Genomic DNA, 21629 nt, shown 5'->3' with positions numbered 1-21629 from the left:
TTAGCAGAAACACTGGGAGATATCCTGGTTATTCACCATGATGGCAAAAAAGCAATAGCTCTAGCAGAAGCGCCTGCCGACCGTCGCGTAAACAAATCGCGTCTGGTGTGACCAATAGAGCGCCGCCAAGAGGCGCGCTCTCTGCTCCGCGCCGCTGCGCGGCGCTATCGCGTCCTGTGTGACTCCGGCGTAATAGTCTTACTTTCATTGCTTGAGTCATTACACACAAAATTGTTGAACTAGTTATCAAATGTCAAATATTAGCCATCTGTCAAGCAAATTCTGTAACTCCCTTTATCATGTTGTCCTGGGAATGTGTCCTAAATTGAACAATTGATCTCAGGTGAATTCCAGCTGTCACTCATGAGGAGGTGTGTGCAATTTTAGTAGTAACCAATGCCAAACAACGTTTTCACTGTCAATTATGGATGAATCCTGTGAATCCTCAATTGCCAAGCATATATAAACTGTGCAGGAGCTAGTGTGGACCATTTCTACACTTCTGTGATACAAAATAGAAGGTCAGCATCGTGGAAGAGGGGTGAGGATGTGGGGAGGAAGAGGAAGGAGAAGAGGGAGAAGAGGCAGATATAGGCGGATTCCTAAAGAAATAAGGGCTACAATTGTGGACCATGTTGTCAATCACGGCCTCACCATGGAGGAGGCTGGTCGAAGGGTGCAACCCAATACTGGAAGAACTACTGTCAGTTCAATAATTCAAACATTCCATAGGAAAAACAGTTATTCAAACAGTAATTTACTGTATATTGTTCACAGCTCTACCAAAAGGGTGATTTTATGTTTAACATCTACAGTGACTTTACTGCACATTTCAGATGTCTGTACAAATAGGCCATAGTGCTGTCTTGAGCATTTTCAGGTGTCACCAAATATTTTTGCAGTGGAAAACACTGAAATTATAAAGTGTCATAGTGAAAACATGACAAAGCCATTTGACTATCTTGTTCATAAAGATGGTGTCAAGCCTTTTCATTTTGATGGCACTGACAGTTTCATTGACATGAATACTTGTTTTTGAGGAATGGATGATCAATTTTGAGCATGTGACGTGCTTTTGCAGGCTATCCACGAGGTTTTGCAGTTTGCACTAATTGTTTTGAGAAATGCACTAACTGCTGTGAAAATGTTAATAGTGTTCTGAGAAACGCACCAAAGCGACTGAGAAAAACTGTAAAAGGAGAAATACTTGGAAATGCAAAAACTAAATGATTTCTTATTTTTTTGTTTGCAAAATGCATTGTTCTTCTGTTTTATCATTCTTCTGCTTCTTTTTTTTTTTCCTCCGTGCATTTTTTGTCTCTCTGTAACTTCTGCATACTTCATGAGATTTCTGCCATTCCAGTATCGAAATGTTCTGCAAGTTAAGGACAGTATTGCTCTCTTAAGCAATCTCTTCTACAACTTCTGTTTTTTCTGCAATTCAACAAAATTGCTTGAATTTTTGCCAAGCTTTCTGCTCCAAGCTCTCTGCTTTAGAGCAGGGGGGTCAAACTGAATCCCCAAAGGGCCAAAATCCAAAATACACCTTAGGTCACGGCTGAACATTATAAACATTTATTGAGCACTCTAAAACTACATTTTTAAAACTATAAAACTGAAACTTTTTAACTTAATTATAAACTAGATATATTGCATTACCAGCAAAAATGCTAGTGTGAATGATGTAAGCTGAATTTGGCCGCAGAAGATACTAGTACTGATAGCTGAAAACGCTGAAGTTAATAGCCAGCTAAAATATTAGCTAAATGCCAAATTATCCTAAAAAAAAACAAACAAAAAAAACCTAGGTTAGCCAAAACAGCTAGCATATAGCTGAAAAAGTAGCTAAACTTCAAGATATTCTGAAAAATAAAAAAGCCTAAATTTGCCAAAACAGCTAGCATGAAGCTGAAATATTAGCTAAACTCCAATTAGCTTAACAAACCCTTTTAAATGCCAAAATGTGCACTGAAAAATAAAATAAAAAGCTAGCAGAATGCCTATTTTTCAAAACTTTAAAACTGCAACTTAGTTACATAATTATGAATGATTACAAGGCTGGAATACAATTCCAGAATAAATCAACTTAGTCTTTAAATAACTTTCAATACTTTATTCTCCATAACAATATCTTTTGTCAAAATTATACAAGTTAGAAATGTACGCAAGATAACATCAGGCCATTAACAACAATACAATAAAATGATCTGGAGGGCCGGATAGAATTACCCAGGGGGTCGAATTACCCAGGCCTTGAATTTAACACTTGGCCTAAAGGGTTGTGCTTCTTACAAGGGTTCACACGGGGGCTGCTGGGGCTGTCTCGGTTCTGGGGCCCTAGTTGCCTGGGATGTGGGGGGGCTTTGCACTTGGCCAGTATTAATGCAGGGGTCCCTGGGTTGGCGCTCTCTGGGTGTGGGGCGGGCGGAGGCTGCCGGCCGTGATCTGTACCCGGGGCTGCTGGTGCCGGGTGTTTTTTTGTCGTGGCAAGTGTTTTGGGGCCTCGGGACGGCCGACTGGGTCCTTAATGGTCTTGCTCGCGCTACCGTGGCCAGGCCGCCTGATACTCAGCCTAGCGCCCTGGGGTTAGTGACACTTCCACAAATAGTTTTTTTTTGACACATTTAGGTTTTTTTTTTGTTTTTGTTTTATGGTGGGGGGAAGGAGAGTGCAATGGTCCGTCAGGTTTGTTAGGGGCATGAGTGGTGGTGCTGGGCCTCCTGGCCTTCCAGCGCAGCACTGGGCCCCAGGGAGGGGCGGCCAGACTTCTTCGGCCTTGCTGTAGTGGCGGTGGCCGGGCAGTTGGTGCCGGAGGCACAAAACTGGGGGGTGGGGATATGAATGTGAGAGTGTGTGGGGACAGACCTGGGGCTACCTTGACGCAGTCTACTGGGACTCACCCTACCCTCAGTAGGAAGGGGATGGAAGAAGGGAGTGAAGGGGATGGGGAGAGGGAGGTTGTTGTGGGTAATGTAGTGGGTGGGAGGTAAGGGAGAAGGTGTGGGTGCGTCTGGATCTCTGGGCTTGCGCTGGCCTGTGGTGGCAGGACTCCGGCTGGGTGGTGGCTGGCTGCTGGATCCTCGGGGCCAGGAGGAGCACTGACGTCGTCGTTGTTTGATCGGTACTTTGCATTGGTGCTTAATTGAACTGCTTTTAAATTTAGATCAGCTCTCATTTCAGAAAAGTATGATGATGGGATGGTATTTTGCATTCCGTTTTTTGTAAAAAAAAAAAAAAAAAAAACCCACATACTCTAAGCAGGGATGTCAAACTCCAGGCCTGGAGAGCCGGCCTCTGGCTGGTTTTCCAGAAATCCTGCCTTATGTGCTGCTGCTACATGGATCAGGTGTGTTTAGCCAATAAGGAGCTTCAACGGCAGGTTGGATGGAAAATATGGAGTTCTCCCTCAAAGTCTGGATTTTAATACACCTTCATAGAGGCCTCTCTATTGGGGTTTCCTGAAGAACTATACTGTCATGTTTTGCATGTGTGATTTTGAGTTTTTTCATTGTCCTTAAATGTTGCCCAGTGTCAGAAATGTACCTTCATAATAAATGTATTATTATGATTGTTATCATAAGCTGATGACTGTTTTGTGTTGTCCAGGGGGTCTATGCTCTCTCACCATAGACAAGGCTCTGCCAGAGGACCAGGGCCAGTACAAATGCAGAGCCGAGAAGTCGACAGGCACAGCTGAGTGTTCTTGCACAGTTCATGTGGACGGTAAGAATGAAGCTTCTCATATATCTACACCTGCACCTGCATGTTGTGAAACTTTTGTTGTTTGAGAGCATTTCAGGTCTTAACAGGTTCAAAGCAGCATCGGCAGACTCTGATGACACATTACAGGGAGAAAAGGTTTATCTCAATTTAGATTATTATCTATATTTATATTATTATCTATATTTATATGGGTGGTAAAAAAAAAACTGCCTGAATTACAAACTGTCAACACAGGATTTTTGTGATGCCAAACAGGAGCACAATGGAAGAGACAAGATCAGAATCAGATAGTGATCTCTATGATCAGATCAGGACATCCCTAGTTAGCTGTCCATGGTGGAGGAAGTTTTCTCTCAATACCTCAAGGTTATTAGTTTCTGTTTGTGGATAAGTCTGGATAAACAGAGGGTTGTGTCAGGAAGGGCATCCGACATAAAATCTTTGCCATATCAAATATTCAGATCAGACCTACGATATCCATACCGGATGGGTCGAGGCCCGGGTTAACAAAGACGCCATCTGTGCAGTTATTTGCAAAGGGGCTCACGTAAATTAAGTGTGCACAACTCAAGTCCTTTTTCAAACTTCAAACATTCTTCTTATTTCTGTGATGTGTTTGTGGGTTAACTTGAAATTTTGTTGTTCTTGTTTTTATTTAAAAATGAATTAAAATTTGAAATTGAGTTTTATTATTTATTTTGCCCTCTTCAGTAAAGCCTTGAATTAGCTTGTGTATGAATTGTACTGTACTACTTTTTTAGTCTGGTGATTTCCCAAATTATATATCAGTCAAATTTAAATCTGTGCAGACAATGTAGCAGCAGAGAAGCTCCAGCAGACCTCCTTCCTCTGTGTTAGATTCCCAACATTCCCCATGAGATTTGGTCCAGGCAGAGCTTCCTGTAATTAGAACAAATACCAAACTGCATTTATCAACTGTCTGCAATAGTTCCTGGAAGCACACAGTGCAGTTGAGGGTGACTGGAAACCAGTTCACTGTTACTGACCATCTAACGGAAGATCATTCATTCACAGACAGACAGACAGACAGACAGACAGACAGACAGAGTTCCCTGGGTTTGAACTCTGTAAATGGAGAGGGTGGTTGACTTCCGCTTCCTGGGTCTTCATATTGAGGACAATCTGTCCTGGAGGGTGAATACTGCTGAGCTGCTGAAAAAGGCCCAGCAAAGACTGTACTTCCTGAGAATTCTGAGGAAGAACAACATTACACAGAGACTGCTGGTGTCGTTTTATCGTGCAACAATAAAAAGTATTTTAACATACTGTATATCCATCTGGTACCCAAGTTGCACGGTAGCTCAGAGAAAAACACTCCAGAAGGTCATCTCCACCACCCAAAAGACCGTCGGCTGCCCTCTCCCCTCACTGGAGGAACTACATCACTCCCGATGCCACAAGAGAGCCCAGAACATCATAAAAAACACCACACACCCCTGTTTAAACTGCTGCCATCGGGCAGACGCTACAGACAACCCAACGCAACGACAAACAGATTCAAAAACAGTTTTTATCCAACTGCAATCACCATCCTAAATGCTGCTATGAAATCAAATAACGTGTGTGGTTGAAGGGCTGTTTGTGTGATCGTCTGTACGTATGCTAATGTTTTGATGACTTATTTATTACTCATTTTATTTCTGCTTTTTATTACTGTTTTTGTGTTATGACTATTCATATACTTATCTTACTCTTATTTTTTATTTGTATTTCTGTTTTATTTTTTATTCTTAAACTATTTTTATTTTTTATTCCTTAGGAAAAGTATGAATGATGCACTGATTAGTGAGCACTTTTAAATTTCGTTGTACATGTGACAATGACTAAATAAATCTATTCTATTCTATTCTATTCTATTCTATTCTAAATAACCAAGCTTTGCTTTACCCTGCCAAAACAGCCTCATTAAAAGTGGTCATTTCTTCATTTTTTATCCCATTGACCGATTCTTTTCTGTACAAAAAGCTTTCTTACCAAACATTTTTATTTTAAGAAAAAAAAATCTGGTCACTAAGACATGTTTTCTCAAAATAAGAATATTTTGCTTTTGAAAAACTTTCTTGATATAAAATTGTTCTTTGCAAGACAAAAGACAAGACAAAAACTGTGTCATTGTATAAGGTAGACTTGCTTTAGTGAAAAAAATCATAAAAATAATGAAAACACTCACACAACTTTTGGAAATCATTGCAGTTTAGGTTCAGTGGAGTAACAGGTGAAGGTTAGTCTTTGTCTAACTGTGGAGATATTTCTGGATTAGTTGTGAAATGCTCAGAACTCAAACACAGTCAGTTAACTAAAGCAAACCAGGAAGACTACTAAAGCTATTGTTCCTCCATGTACTGATCTTTGCTCTGCTTTTTACTCCCTCTTTGTCCGTCTGTATTCCTGTGTTAATGTGCATGTGTATCCTCATACAGAACCAGCAGAAAACTCTCCAGTGGACAAGAAGTCCAAGAAGGCGATTCCAACCTCAGAGAGTGAGTTTCCAAAATATGCAGCAGCTGCCTTTTCTTTTGTCCCAATAAGGAGCTACAGGCTGGGATAACTGGTTCCCACACACACACTCACACACCGACACACCCCCAGACACACACACACAGACACAGGGCTGCTGGGATCTATTTTAATGTATCTCTGTGTATCTTTGGAAGCATCAGTTCGTTCATCACTGCCACATTATTATTTCTTCCTCTATCACCGTAAACTTCAGCCTCATCTGCACATTAAGATCATGTTTCCCATCAGCCCTGTTTTAGTTTCATGCAACAGAAACAAACCCTTGTATGGTTAACATTTTTCTGTTATTCACAAGTTTTTCTCCTTTATAATAGTAAAAAGTGAAGTTAAAAGAACGACTTCTTATCCTGACAGGATTTAATGAAGCCTTAGAATCAAACAATTAATAGAATCAACTGCGTCATGATTGGCTGCCATTTTTATCTTAAATACTGTATATAAACGGTCTGCATTTTTAAGTTTTCATAATCTTAACCTGAATCTATCATTACTTTTTGAGATGCTAAAAACTTTTAAAACTAGACCTGTTCCCTTCAGAAACCTATGAATTCTGAAGAGTGAAAATGCTGCCTAAAGAGGGAGGGGCATGTTGTCTGGAGTTTACTCCATCCACCTTAAGTACATTCTAAAAATAGGTCATTGGGTGGGACAAAGAAAAGTGACAATTTTGGTAAGTCAGCCAATGGATCCACCCACCCATCAAGGAAACATGTTTCTTAGATGCAGAAATGTAATAAAGATAAAATAGAGAACAAAACATATCTAATAGATCTATGAAACCAAAATGTACACATGTATTTGGGTGTAAAATTTCCTTTTTTGTTTTGTTCTAATTTTTTTAACAGAGAAAGCTATTAATAAATGACCTCCTATTACAACCAGTTCCTAGTGGTTATTTCAGGAACTGCATCTTTGAATTTTGTGTGAAATTTGCGAGGGGTCAAAGCACAAGCCGTTTGGGGTAACGCCCCCACAGGAGTCCCCAAAAGAAAACTGCCCACACCGCCTGCTGCACTGTTACCAAATGTATTAACTATCTTTGTCAGCGTGTTATTCAGTGTTTTGCACCACCTTATCTAAACTATTACCAAGATGTGAATCTTAACATTTTTTTCCAACCACCTCCATGCCTTGTACACATTTGCCCATTTTTATGCCCACAGGCAGCCTGTATCTATCTGTGAAGGCAGGTGGGACAAAAGTTTTAGGTGACTCCCCCTAGAAGTAGCAATGCATTATGCTACACTAAACATATTCAGACTATTTGGTTGACCTACTCCCTAACAGAATTCACTTCCATTCCGTAGATCGAGCAGACAAGAAGTCTTTATGGAAGAAGGAGAAAGAAAAGCATGAAGGGAGACAGAATTTAAAGTCAAGTTAATGTTACACAGCTGAGTGTGATGACAGTGGAGTATAGGTAAGCTGCAGTCAAAGCCATATTTGGGAACTCTGGTGGGAACACTGTTGGTGTAACCCTCCAGTTCTAATTGTTAATGCTGAGTGTCAAGCAGAGAGGCATTGTGCCCCATCTTTGGAGTCAGTGTTGCAATCAGACTGAATTTTTCACCTGTTAATACTAATGTTAATGGTTGAATACAGTACCCTTTTTTCTTAGGTACTTGTAACTGTAAAGACATTTGCAGAATTTGTTCCCAGTAAAGCAGCATTTTCAGAGGAAAGCTCCACAAAGATTCCTTTGTTGAACTTGGTATGTGCAAAGGTTTTGACAGCAGTAAGGCAGGACGGAAGGGGTTTATCTCCCTGTCTTCCATTTAAGGTCTGATTTTGGACTTGGCCTGCACTGTGAGACTCTGTTTTGCTTTGCTGCCCAGATGAGAAACATGAAAGTGCCATGAGAGGAAACTCTCCTTTTAAGACTGTCTTCTTGTTGGAGATGGTAGGTTGTTATCAGGGTGAAAACCATTTGCAGAATTAAGCCTTTTTTTTGTTTTGTTTTTGCAAATGCTGGAAATGCCTGTCCTTACAGCTGGATAGACTGATCAAAATAGTCTTCAGAACTGGATAGTTGCCAATTGTATTCTTAAAAAAAAAAAAAAAAAAACAAAGTTTATTATTAGTTTTAGCTAACACAAAACTGAATATTTGTAAAAGATCAAAAAACTTTGAAGAATGGTGAGATTTAAAACCTCTTCTGAGATGTTTTGTGGAGCTGCTGTCCTTGCATCCAATTGCTCATCCTGTAAATGCCCAGCTTAATAACCCTTCTGCTCTCCTTAGCTTGTTTACATTAAAAGTGGGGTCATCTGGACCCCACAAAACAGTGTGCTGAACTTTTTTTTCAATGATTGTCGATCTTTACTGGTGTCCAATGACAGACATGAAGTCTAGTCCACCTTGTAAGGGTGGGGCCATCTGGACCCCATAAAAGAGAATGAGGGTTAAGCACTGCACAGTTTTTATATATAGATACATATCCCTCCGTATATGGAAAGTTCTGATTACTGAAACACCATCAACTGCTTTAGCCTTAACCAAAACAGAGGGCGGGTCATTCATATCAAAAACAAAAACTACATTCAGAAAGGTTCACATCCTTGTGAAAACACAGCAGATGTTACTTAGTTACCAGTATCCTGAGCAGGGCCGGATCTAGCCAGCCCCAGTTGGGGGTGCAAACAGAATATCAGGGGGGCCAAGTTTGGGTATACCCAGAGGTTATAGGATGTCAAATCCTCCTGAGGGCATAAAATGCATTAAAAAATGAAAGATAACTGAGCTATAACTATTGTCTTTTGTTATCCATGTAATTTGTCTTCAGTATGTTCTCCCCGTGCATGCGTGGGTTTTCACCGGGGACTCCGGCTTCCTCCCACCGTCCAAAAACATGCTTCATAGGTTGATTGGTGACTCTAAATTGCCCCTAGGTGTGAATGTGAGAGTGGATGTGTGTGTGATTAAGGCCCTGTGACAGACTGGCGACCTGTCCAGGGTGAACCCCGCCTTCGCCCTTCTGTAGCCGGGTTAGGCTCCGGCACCCCCGCGACCCCGAAAGGGACAAAGCGGTCAGGAAAATGAATGAATGAATGAATATTTTATGTAGGATGGCATTCCTGGCACTAGGATACCCTCTGCATTTACCCGGGCTATGGGGTGGTGCAGATGTCACACTAGCTTATACCCTGTGGAGACTACATTTTTAGAAATTAATTTATTCATTTTTAAGTGAGTCAGTGTGATTTGTTTTTATTTTTTAATTCCTTTTGTGTATTTTTTGTTACTTTCATAATTTTGAAGCCTGTCTGTTTATGCATCTCTTATTGGCCTTCCTTAAGCATCTTTTTTATTTATGATGTAGTTTGTATCACTTTTATTTATTTACATTCAAGTTTATCTTTACTACATGTATTTTTTGTCACTGTTGTTTATTAAGTTCTGAACACAGAGCATGTCTTGTATCAGTCATTACAGCATTAGCCGTCTGCTTTTTTGTGCAAAAGTCTGAACAAATGAATCCATATCCAGGCTTTTTGTTATTGCCTTCTCATGAGCCAAGATAACTAAATGTTGTTTTCTCTCATGTAGCATGGTGCAGCGGAAGGGGGTAAGAACTCGAGACAAAGTAGAGAAAGAGCTTTCACATGATGCAGATGACACACCAATCACGATGGAGGTCACATACATGAGATGGAGCTGAGGAAAGGCATTCTTATACCCATGTAGATATTTGCAGATGGTGGAGAGGTCTACAAACTCTACATTGCCACCAGCATCAGTCTTTTTGAACTCTTTTTCAAACATTATTTTTGCAACCAGAATCTCATTGAAGAGTTTGTCACTGTCACTTCCTGCCATTTTCTGCAGAGGGCTTAACATGGAAACATCCAGAAAAGAGTGAGGTTGAAGACTACTAACTGCTTTCATCAGCTCCAGATTGCTTTTGGAGAACCTTGTCTCTACAATGGCTATGTCTAAAATGTTGAGAAGAGCTCTCTTCAGAGACTGGCAAGGAGTCAAGGAGTCTTCTGCACGGCCCAGAGTGGACAGAACAGCACTACCTGTGAGCGCTGAGCTCATTGTTCTCTTTCTTTTAGCAGCTGCTGGAGGCATGTTGACTAATGTTTCACTCTCCTCAACCCTCATCTGCTTCAGAGCCTGCAGGGATGCACTGACTACTTCTGAAGCACAGCACAGGTCAACAGAATGAGCCTGCAGCATGGCATTTGCTGCCTTCAATTACCCCAAGACTTTCAGAAAGAACTTTCCTATTTCAAAGAAATTATGCCTCCGTAACATCATCAGTAACCCCGATGCCTCTGTGCAGATGTCAACAGCTCTGTCCTCTGTGACCTCTGTGACCTCTGACAGGATCCTCATAATAGCATCCTGATTCTCCACAAGGCACTTGGTCACATCATGGTGGCTTGTTCACCTGATCTCCAACAGTCGTTTTAGGGAGTGAACATCATAGTTCTGTGACACATAATGACGATGAAAGAATGAGTGCAGGGATCCTGACAGATCAAAAAAGGTTTTTGCACACGGCTCTGAATGCATCGCATGGACCACTGCCAAATGCAGTGGATATAAGGAATATCTTTCCCTACCCTCTTTTGCAATAGGGCCTGAACCCCACCCCTGACCCCACTCATGACAGAAGCTCCATCATTGCATTGGCTGATCATTTCAGCTGCACTATAACCAGAGTCAGAAAGATGCTGAAGAATTTGGGTGGTCATAAATTCCTCATTTAACTGACTGAGGTCCAGCAGACCAATCAGGTGCTCTTCTGGAAGACCTTTACAGACAAATCTGATCATGACAGACAGATTCTCCACATTGCATCTGTCTCTGGTTCCATCACTTTTGATGCAAAAACCAGCAGAATCTGCTTTGTTATAATTATCTTTGATTTTATTTAATACCATTTTGGCCAATGTTTCAATTATTTCATTTTGGATGTTGTGAGAGGTGTATTTTGCATTTTGTGGAATGGTTTTGTTTATTTCATTAAACTTGGGGTCCTTTGTTAATGTGTAGTCAACCAGTTTTAAGAACAGTCCTGCAGAGAAATCCTCATTTGAGCTTTCCACACTGCCACGAAGTGGAAGTTCATTCACTGCAAGGAACTGAACGACTTCTCCAATTGTTTTTATATAATATTTATTTTTTTCAATTTGGGAGGGCCCTATTAGGTTACTAATGGTTTCCCCTGTGGGCGCTCTCTGGGACATTTCAGACCAGGATTTGGTATTTTTTTATGTGGCATTGACTTGAGGCATGCTTGTGAATCCCTTGTCTTTCTCCAACGCCGTTTTCCAGTTATTAAATCCATGTTTTGTGAAAACCAAATCCCTGTCATTGTTTCCCCCAAATTTACGACACGGGAAACAAAAGCATGCATCAAGCTTTGCTGAATATTCCAGCCAAGGTCTTTCACGATACCAACCTGGGCAGAATGAGCGTGTGTTTTTCCCAAAGTTACGCCTGGGGAAAACTAGAGCTGTGGGCTGTGACGGTGCTAACGTGGTCAAGCCTGAATTTACATCATCTGCAGCAGGCACTGCAGGCCTGGGAGCAACTGGGGAAGCTGGGGCTGTGCTTGAGACACTAGAAAAACTAGATGCACTGGGCTGGGCAGTACCAACCGACGAGTCGGTCTCTGCTGCTGCCGCTAATGCCTCGGGACTGGTAGCTTTGCTGCTAATGCTAGCGCTAGCTTTAGCAACAAGAAACTTGCGCATAGTAAACTCGTTTCTTGGTTTACAGCAAGCTGGAACAAAGAGAGCGACAGATAGAGGATGAGAATTTTTAAAATGATGAGTGATCAAATAATTTCAGTTGTAAACGCACGACGAAGACACTGAACGGCCGCTAAGCTCTGCTGGACAGCGCCTCGCTCTGAGCTCTGAGCCTGAGGGCTATGCTGAGACTATATGGAGTTTCACGAGAGGCCACGCCCTCTCTTCCATCTACCTATCAGCATTAGCTGCTTGTTTGAATGAGAGCCAGAGAGAGCAGAGAGCGCTCTGTTTTTCTTTAAACACATTTTTAAATTTAGATAGTTTTGCGATCAGGTTTGGGGGGGCAGTCCTGGCATTTGGGGGGGCATTGCCCCCCCTTGCCCATGCCTAGATCCGGCCCCGATCCTGAGCCAGATCTGGTTTGGAGTCCCTGACCTACAGGCGGATTGTTGCTCATGCTTTTGTATTTTAGCACCAACAGTTATGACCTTTAACCCCCCAGATTTTTGCTGATGGTTCTCTGGTCCATTCTGGTCTGGTGCAGGTCTACAATATTCTCCCTTAAATCCAGTGGAAGTTCTTTAGTCTTTCCATGTTGGAGAGATTGTAGTCTGATCAATAGATGATTCTGTGGACAGGTGTCTTTTCTACAGGTGATCAGATCAAACAGGTGTTTTCTGTTCAGGTAACTGGTCTGTCTGGTTATGTAAATTATTTTAAGTTTATTTCTTGATTTTCTTTGTGATTTTCAATTTCTTACTGTTCGAAGAAACCCTTAGGATGACATATGTTTTTTTTTTTTTTGAATACCGGTATTTTGTAGGGTTTTCTATAGGGTGGGATTTGTCAAATCGGATAGCAACTCCACCTGATGTGGTAATTCTCACTTCAACTCTTTCCAGTGGAGAATTCTTGCCTATCACATCCACACCAGTCTGCTATTAGTTCCCATTGTTTTGTATGATCACACTCATTCACTTTTTATTTTAATGTGGAATTTATTGGACTCCGTCTTCCTGTGTTTATGGAATTTATCGAACTCCGCCATCCCTCAGCACCTGTTAGAGCCTAGGATTTACAGGGTTTTACGTTCTATGACCCTCAGTCATTCTTCTCTTTTTAACCAAAGACACACTCATCCTTTGATGTCTTTTTTCTTCGGGTCCCCGTCAACCCACGGATCCTGACCGATGGGTTGAAACCAGGATCCCCAAAGGCGGGATTTGGTTCTTAGTGAACCTGCTGTGGCCACAGTCCCACCCTGGTTTCCCTACACCTGTCGGAGTTTCGTAGGTGTCTTGGGATCTGGCTCATAGGACCATTTAAATGTTTGGTTTACAAAACCTGAAACATTTCTCTGAAAGGAAGACAAGAGAGGGGTCAGTTCTTGAATCAGATTTTACTTGCACAAGGAGAACAGACAGAGAATGTTCAAACCAGCCTCCACTCCACTCTGAAGGCCCTCCGTCAAAATCCTCCTTTTATAGATAGATCAGGACATCCTCTAATCACATGAAGTCTACATATCTATCACTGACGTAAACTTCTCTATTTTCCAGCACATGAAGGTTGATGATGGTTCCTCAAGTTCCTGTTTTATCTCAGCTTCTCATAACCTTCATCTGAGGCTTGGCTCCTGTTTGTTGATATGCAAGCTGTAAACAACCTCAAGCAGTCAAGATAAGAAGATTAAAGACAGAAGTTAAATCACTCAGAGCAAATATTTGATAAATTATTATCAATGAATGGACTATCACTATGTCAATTCATTTTTAAAAGGACAAACCAAAAGAATCAGCAACGGATCAAGTACTTATTTCCTCCACTGTATGTATGTTGTTTGTTTGTCATGTTTGTTTGTTTTGATTGCTTGAAGTAAACTAATTCTAAATGAAGCATTTCTGAGAGGACCGGTTTTCCAGGGGCATTGAGGTTTCAAAAAAATTCCCCAAATCTTTAAGACATTGATGTTATAAATGGGGCTGCACGGTGGCGCAGTGGTTAGCGCTCTTGCCTCACAGCGAGAAGGCCCCGGTTCAAATCCCGGCTGGGACCTTTCTGTGTGGAGTTTGCATGTTCTCCCCGTGCATGTGTGGGTTTTCACCGGGGACTCCGGCTTCCTCCCACCGTCCAAAAACATGCTTCATAGGTGGATTGGTGACTCTAAAATTTCCCCTAGGTGTGAATATGAGAGTGAATGTGTGAGTGATTGAGACCCTGCGACAGACTGGCGACCTGTCCAGGGTGTACCCCGCCTTCGCCCATCAGTAGCCGGGTTAGGCTCCGGCACCCCCGCGACCCCGAAAGGGACACAGCGGTCAGGAAAATGGATGGATGGATGTTATAAATGACTTCAGAAGGTTTTAGCCGTTCTGAAAGCAGAAAGACATTATTTCCAACAGATTACAACATATCTCTACATAAAAGAAAGAAATATTTCAGATCTTCAAAAATGTCAGGGATTCTTTTAAATACTCCTAAAAGCCACTTGCTTGTCTTCTGCAAGAGATTTCCTCTTAACTCCCCGACAAGTTATGTGGGAAGTTTACAATAAGTACATGAAGCGTTATAGAGGTTCGAGAGGACCACATTCTGTGTCAGTCTGTCCCCTTTTCCCCTTATAGCTGTGACTCACAAGCTCTGAGTCTCACTATCATGAGCACATGCCTGGATACAGGTGCCTGACTGCTATTTTTGTCTTTTCACCAGGTGAAGCCAGAATAAAGAAGCCTACTCCAAAGACTCCACCCAAACAAGGTGACACCCACCTGCAAACACCACATGACGAAGAGATGGTATACTTCAATGCAATACAAATTTATTGATATTAATAACAACAAAATATAATAACACCAGTTAAACATCAAAGTCTAGTGCGATCCTCTGGCGAATTTTGGCATTAATATTATGCAAACAGGCTCAGTGTGTGAGAGTCACCTGTTGAGATAAATCTACTAATCACACTAATCCTTTAGTCAATTGCAAAAGAAATGTTCCACATACAACTTTTCTCATGTTGCACGCCACCAGACTACCTTAGCACTTAACTGACTGAAATGTAACCAAGAGAATCCGGTTGTCTTCAAAACTAAAAGGTTTTTCAGAATAAAAGATTGTTAGGACATAGTCATTTGACCATTGACTGTATATAAGAACTGGACTGAGCACCCCCCCCCCACTCCATATAGGAAGTACCACTGGGTTGCAAAAAGGCCAAAGTCCCATTGACTTACATTGAGAAACCGAAAGTTATTTCTCAGTCATTTTATATGAATAATCATTCTTCCTCTGCTGCTTTCTGATTAACTTCTTTTTTCTAATCCTTTTTTTTAAAGATTTTTTTCCATTATCACAAGTATTAGAGTTATAAATTGACCAATCAGATGGCTCAATAAAGGTTTGTGAGTCTACAACCCAGTCTCCTCCAAAAACGTTAGTACCCACGTTTGTCCACAGAGAAAAACGTAGCAGTTTCACAAAAAACGGGTTTAAATTGTGGAATTGCTACGTCTCATTTTCTCATTCATTTCTACGGGGGTGCGCCGGATCACGTGACTGATCATGTGACTTTTGAGTTTCCGCCTGTCGCCAGCAAAAAACATGGTGGGATATTCACTCTTTTTCAGTGGAAAATCTCTCAGAAAAAAAATATGTTGTGGACTAATCTTTATTTTGCTAATATTTCTATTGAGAAATGTACCCATTACTACCATGATGTACATTTATTTTGAACATACAGTTCGTAGTTTGTCTGTAGGCACACGCGTATGTGCAGCTTCTGCGCTTTCTGCCAGACCTGCTGTTTGGCCTGCAGCGTTCTCTCCTTCTTAAAACGAACATAACTAAATCGGTGGATAGTATACATGCGAGCACATCTACTTATATTATAGTCAAGAATTTTCCCTTTAACCTGCTTTTGGATTTTTTCAATCCGTGCAATACAAGCTAGGAAATTTTCCGGATGAAAGCTGCAGTTCACAAAACCACTCGTCAGCTTTAAAAAAAGTTAGTTGTCGTCTAATTTTGCCACAAGTCGATTACTGTTGATGTATTCTTCATCTCCTGTAAATTTCATGAGAAAAAAAATCAGCAGGTACTGTTTTTTCATTCACTAGCCTCCGTATCTAAGAATTGAATGCTGGAACATGAGGTCACGTGACCAAATCTAGCAAGCTGATTGGCTGCAAGCGATGTCTACAGGAATACAGGAGCAGATTTCTGTACGATTATTTGATAATATGGAAATGTTGGTTAGTCTACGTGATAATAACGAGTAATGGTTTCAGACTAAATGAAGAAAGAAAAAAATAATAGTGTTTTTTTTTTGTGTTAATAATATAAAATGAATGACATAAACAAAATACAAATGATAAATAAATTATTGCTTCACAATATAAACAGACTCCAAGTTTAATGATTCTTCAAAGCTGTAGGGCTCAAGAGAGAATCTCACAGTTTAGACTACATTTATTTTTTTATTGAAATTTTATTATGATACAGGTTTGTGTTAGGATTTCTTCTTTATTTCACCTTAATACTTTTTCCTGCTACAGACTAGACAGTCACCAACATGTCTTGCCTTTATCAACAGCTTTTCCCTCTCCCAGTGTGATGATTCTGGCGCATAAATCATAAATGTCTGAGGTCCAAAAATGGATTCCTTGTGGAGAATACATAAATAAGATTGACTTACAGAAATAATGGAAATTAGCAATTAGCAAATATTTCAGCTACATGCTAGCTGTGTTGACTAATTGGGTTTTTAAAAAAGATTGTAGGCTGTTTTGGAGTTAGGCTAATAGCTGTTTTGGCTAATTGAGGGTTTTTTCAGTTTTTTAAGCTATTTTAAAGTTTAATTATTTTTTCAGCTATTTGGCATTTAGCTATTTTAGCTGGCTATCAGCTTCATCACCTTCAGCTATCTTCAGTGATTTCAGCTATCACCTTTAGCGTTTTTAACTATCAATTTCAGCATTTTCTGCTATCAGCATCTTCAGTGGTCAAATTCTGTTTACAGGATTCACACTAGCATTTTCACAGGTAATGCTATATGTCTAAATCATAATTATGTTAAAAAGTTATAGTTTTAAAGTTTTAAAAATGTAGTTTTAGTGTGTTCAATAAATGCTTATCCTATTTGGCCCGCAAACTAGGGTATGTTTTGGATTTTGGTCCCTCTTGTGATTGAGTTTGACACCCCTGATCAACGGCACTCAAAAAGCTATAGGATATTCTGAGAATTACTGTCAACTGTTTCACAAGAGATTTGGTGTCAGGGGTGTATCTAGGACAGCCAGGGGTGAAAGTAGAATTTTTCTTTTGCCGGTACTATGACAAATTATTTCCAAATATATATCTTTTAAAGCAGTTAAAGGAAATAAATGCACTTGATATCAAATTTTATACATAAATAACATGTGTAGACAAGGTGTTTTTGTGAAAACAATCTTTAATTGAACATTGTGAATTTTTCAGAACATGAAAAATGTGAACATCCAAATTGATCAGAACTTGAATTATGCTTAATTAGCTGAACTAACTGAACTAAGTCATAATGTCCCAAACAGGCTGGTAATATTCCTCATCAGTTTTAGGGGATCTGCTGGCCATGCCACTTGTTGTGTGCGCTGGTCTCCTGCCTTTTCCTAGCCAGGTTTTGACGTATGGCATTGGATCCCACTTCATGCAGGGAGGTCCCAATGAGCCGATGAACAGGAGGTTTGAGACATTTTTTGTCGTCATGGTGCCTCTGAGGTCAGTCATTATGTTATTCATTGTGCTAAACCCTCTTTCACAATCTGCATTACTGGCTGAGAGTGTGTCCACTGCCAGAAGTATTTTTTTAATGGAGGAGGAATGCTTCTTCCTCCACTAGCCTTGAACTCAACGTACCCAAGATGGGCTCATTGATGTTCAGACGTTCACGCAAAGTTCTGACTTCCTTGTCTTGATTGTCTTGATCCCAGTTGTCTGGGTGAAGGACTGGCATCTGATTGATAAGGCTGTTGTAAGCCTCCTTGCGGTCAGCTGTCACGCTACTTTGTGGTTTGTTGGCTGTTGTTGTAAACAGTCTTTCCTTCATGCTCTCCACCGCTGCAGTTATGAAGAGAGCAGAGTCAATGGTGGGAGAGCTGCCCACCTTTACCTGATGTCCATTAAATTCCATCTTCTGCTTGGCCTGCTCTGCTTCAACAGTGTGTTTTCCTGGGTAGATTTTCAGGCTCTCAATGCGCTTCAGGTAGTTGGTCATGAACTCATGGGCCTTTGGAATAGTAGTTTTTTCTGTTCTGGAGAATTTCAGACAATTTTTTTAGTTCAGTGAGAACATCCACCATCAGTGCCAGACTTTTGAGAAAATGAAAGTGCACAACTTAGACAGCAGACCACTGAACTTGGCTCTCTCTCTGCTGGTGTCCTCTGATGCTTTCTGGAAATGTTGTGCCAAGGCTGAATATGACTGCCACACTGCATTGACTGCCCTCCAGGATGAAGCCACCCAGCGAACGCTGAATACTCTACCAATCCTTTTAAGGGTGATGTGCAGATTGTGCGCACACTCACTGAGCTCTCTCATGTTCTTGGGTGATTGGCTGTGAAGTGAATAAAGGGAGTCAAGGAAGGCCTGGAAATCTTTTGTCCCCCCTGTTTTATCAAGTGCCTGGGCTACTGCAAGCTCCAGTCTGTGATTCAAACAGTGCCAGAGAACAATAGATGGAAAGTCGTCTTTCAGCAACTTTCCAACATCTGACTTCACCCCTAACATCACACTGGCCCCATCACTGCAAAATCCTATCAGTAGTTCTTGCAGCAACTGCATGGTAAAACCATTTTTTTAACAGGCAGTTTATGAGTTTTTCTTTGATGTGGGCAGCACATAGGCTGTCCAGGTCCACAAGGTCCAAGGGAAAAGCAATAGGTTCCATAGCTCCATCTACACTTGCTTTCACAAAACAATGAGCATTAATTTGTTACCGACATTAGTTGATTCATCAGCCAATACTGTTATCTTGCTCCTATTTTGTATAATTTTTGTCATAATTTCTTTCTTCATTTGTGAAGCCTCGTGATCCACAATATCAACACACACAGTTTTGCTGTGTAAAACTCTCCCCATGTTGATTGAGTTGGTCTCCTGTAGATCAATCAAACTTTCAAAGTCAGTGAATGGTTTATTGTACTTGGCCACGTAATAGGCTGTCCTGAAGACCCTGACAGTTGTCTCAAAGGCAAAATCTTGACTCTTGGTATTCATGTTTACAAGAGTGTCTTTTTTCGCTGTCTCTAAAATTTTCACAACTTCTTTGTGAGCTGCTGAGTTTTTGTGCTCATGTATTTTTTTTCTCAATGACCACAGCTGAACATCTCTTGTGTGTCCAGATGGGCATATCTTTCCTGCTACCCAGTTAGGTGCAATATTTACCCCCCGAGATGAGGCAACACCGAGATCTTTTACACTGTGGCATTTTTGACAGCCAAGCATTCCGTTTTTGGCAAATATCCATTCATTTTTCTCTTCAAACTGTTCATACTGTTCTTTTGTCCAGATTGAAGGATACTCTGGCAATAGAAAAGGGTCACCTCTGCTTGATGGCCCTGGTGTCTCAGTGGGTTCTTCAATGCAATTTGCATTTCGACTTTTCCCTTTTCATCCTCTCCTTCAGAAGTGTTTGTCTGCACATCTTCATTCTCACTTTGGAATTTCCTCTTAAATATCTGATTTATTTTTCTCTGCATGCTCTTCTTTTTTTGCTTTTTCTTTTAAATAATGTGCTGCGTTATTTTTCCATATCAAGATTCCCTTTTTCTATTGTGAACTAAATTTATATTGAATTTAAACTGACCAATCACAATAGTGATTCATTTATTGTTTTTCGCGTCCCGTTGCTCCTCCGTGTGGCATAAACATTAATGCTCAGTTGGCTGATCGAATTAAATGTCCCCGAACAAAAAATCAAACGTACCCAATTTTTCCACGCATGCGCATTAGGCTTGTTTATGGAAGCGAGAGCGAAAGCTACAGGAAAGAGATCCAGAGCATTTTATCGGTCGATACGCCAAATAAAAAAATGCTTCTGTCATGTGTTAGGAAGTGAAAACCGGCCACACTGCGGATCTCCTCCCAACTAGAACGGCGTTCCGCCTCGAAATCTTTTAACGGAACGCTGCTCCGGACCGTTCCGGCTTACTTTCACCCCTGAGGACAGCCAAAAGAAGCAAGCCCAGGAGTGAAAAGGAGAAAGTCAATTTATTCAGCCACATAAATGGTTAGAGTCTCTGCAGTGACACCTCCGGACTACAGGGGGCGCAGGATCTTGCAGGGTCTCCGGCGAGACGGGAGAGGATGGTGATGTTCGAGAGTGGAGGAGAGGAGAGTGCCGCAATGAGGCAGGACCATAGGGTTAGGGTTAATGCTTTTAGGTTAATGCTGGTTAGGCTAATGCTTTTTCTAATTTTAGTCAATTTTTTAGTGTAAATTTTCACGTTTTTCTTCAATAGCTTTCAGGATTTTTGACCAAATCAGTCCAATTCACTTTAGAATATTAGAACAGATTAAGAACTATCTATAACAACAGTTTAAATTAGCTTTTTATGCTTTTTTCTAATTTTAGTCAATTTGCTAGTGTAAATATTCACATTTTTCTTCAATAGCTTTTATGTTATTTGACCAAATCAGTCCAATTCACTTTAGAATTGTAGAAAAGATTAAGAACTATCTATTACAGCAGTTTACATTAGCATTTGTTGCTTTTTCCAATGTTAAGAAAGATTTTAATATAAATTCGATTTATTGTTCTATTTTAATCAATACCACCCATGATAAAGGTGGACAGTATTTTATGTAGGACACCAACACCAGTGAGGATAAAAATATAATTGATAAAAACTGAAACTAAATTTATGTGTTTAACCTTGCGCTATCCTGGGCATGTTTACATTAAAAGTGGGGTCATCTGGACCCCACAAGACAGCGCACAGAAATTTCTTTTCAATTATCATTATATTATATTATTATTAGAGCTGTCAGGCGATTAAAATTTTTAATCGCGATTAATCGCATTTCCTGAGTTAGCTCGCCATTAATCGCAAATTAATATGTGGCCTTTTTTAAGGAAAAAAATGTGGAATTTACCAGTTTAACATTTTAACAATTTAACAATTGAACAGTTCTACATTAATTATGAAAACAAGAATGGCTAAATTATTATTTTTTATCAGAAATACTTTATTTTCTAACATTATATTGAGATAAACTTTCTTAACAATAAAAGGCTGTAACATAAAATGCCTAACAAAAGCCCAAGCCCAAGTGAAGGGCATTTTAAATTCAAAACTTCAATCGATGTTCAGTAAAATAAAATAAAAAACATCAAAAATAAAATTTCCATAAAACTTTCATGTTCATTTTTTGTCAGGACCAAATATTTTCCTCCTCTGCTGAATTGCAGTAATAAATGAAATAGAGATTTATCATTTCCTATTAACTTTTGTTTTTTAAAACATTAAAGACTGAGAAAAGCGGGATACACTGTGGATAGTTTGACAGTCTGTTACTGCCGCCGTGCTCTCTGGCTGCAGCTCGATGCAGCGACGTGTCCAGCGGAGCTCACATCATGAATATGCCGGCAGACAGTCCACTATGCTGGGGTTGGATCACGCTTA

At 40.4% G+C, this 21629-nt stretch overlaps 1 protein-coding gene across 1 annotated transcript in view; it reads left to right on the top strand.

Moving 5' to 3' along the window:
* Positions 1-21629, top strand: part of mylkb (myosin light chain kinase b) — an 84119-nt gene that overhangs the window by 8615 nt on the left and 53875 nt on the right. Inside the window, exons 3-5 of the mRNA XM_024260702.2 lie at positions 3607-3723; positions 6165-6224; positions 14679-14726. Of these exons, the coding sequence (XP_024116470.1) occupies positions 3607-3723; positions 6165-6224; positions 14679-14726 (225 nt within the window). The remainder of the gene's footprint in view (positions 1-3606; positions 3724-6164; positions 6225-14678; positions 14727-21629) is intronic.

This window comes from Oryzias melastigma, unplaced genomic scaffold, assembly GCF_002922805.2.
Source record: "Oryzias melastigma strain HK-1 unplaced genomic scaffold, ASM292280v2 sc00204, whole genome shotgun sequence".
Classification (NCBI taxonomy): Eukaryota; Metazoa; Chordata; class Actinopteri; order Beloniformes; family Adrianichthyidae; genus Oryzias; species Oryzias melastigma.
This window is presented reverse-complemented; position numbering and strand designations above follow the sequence as displayed.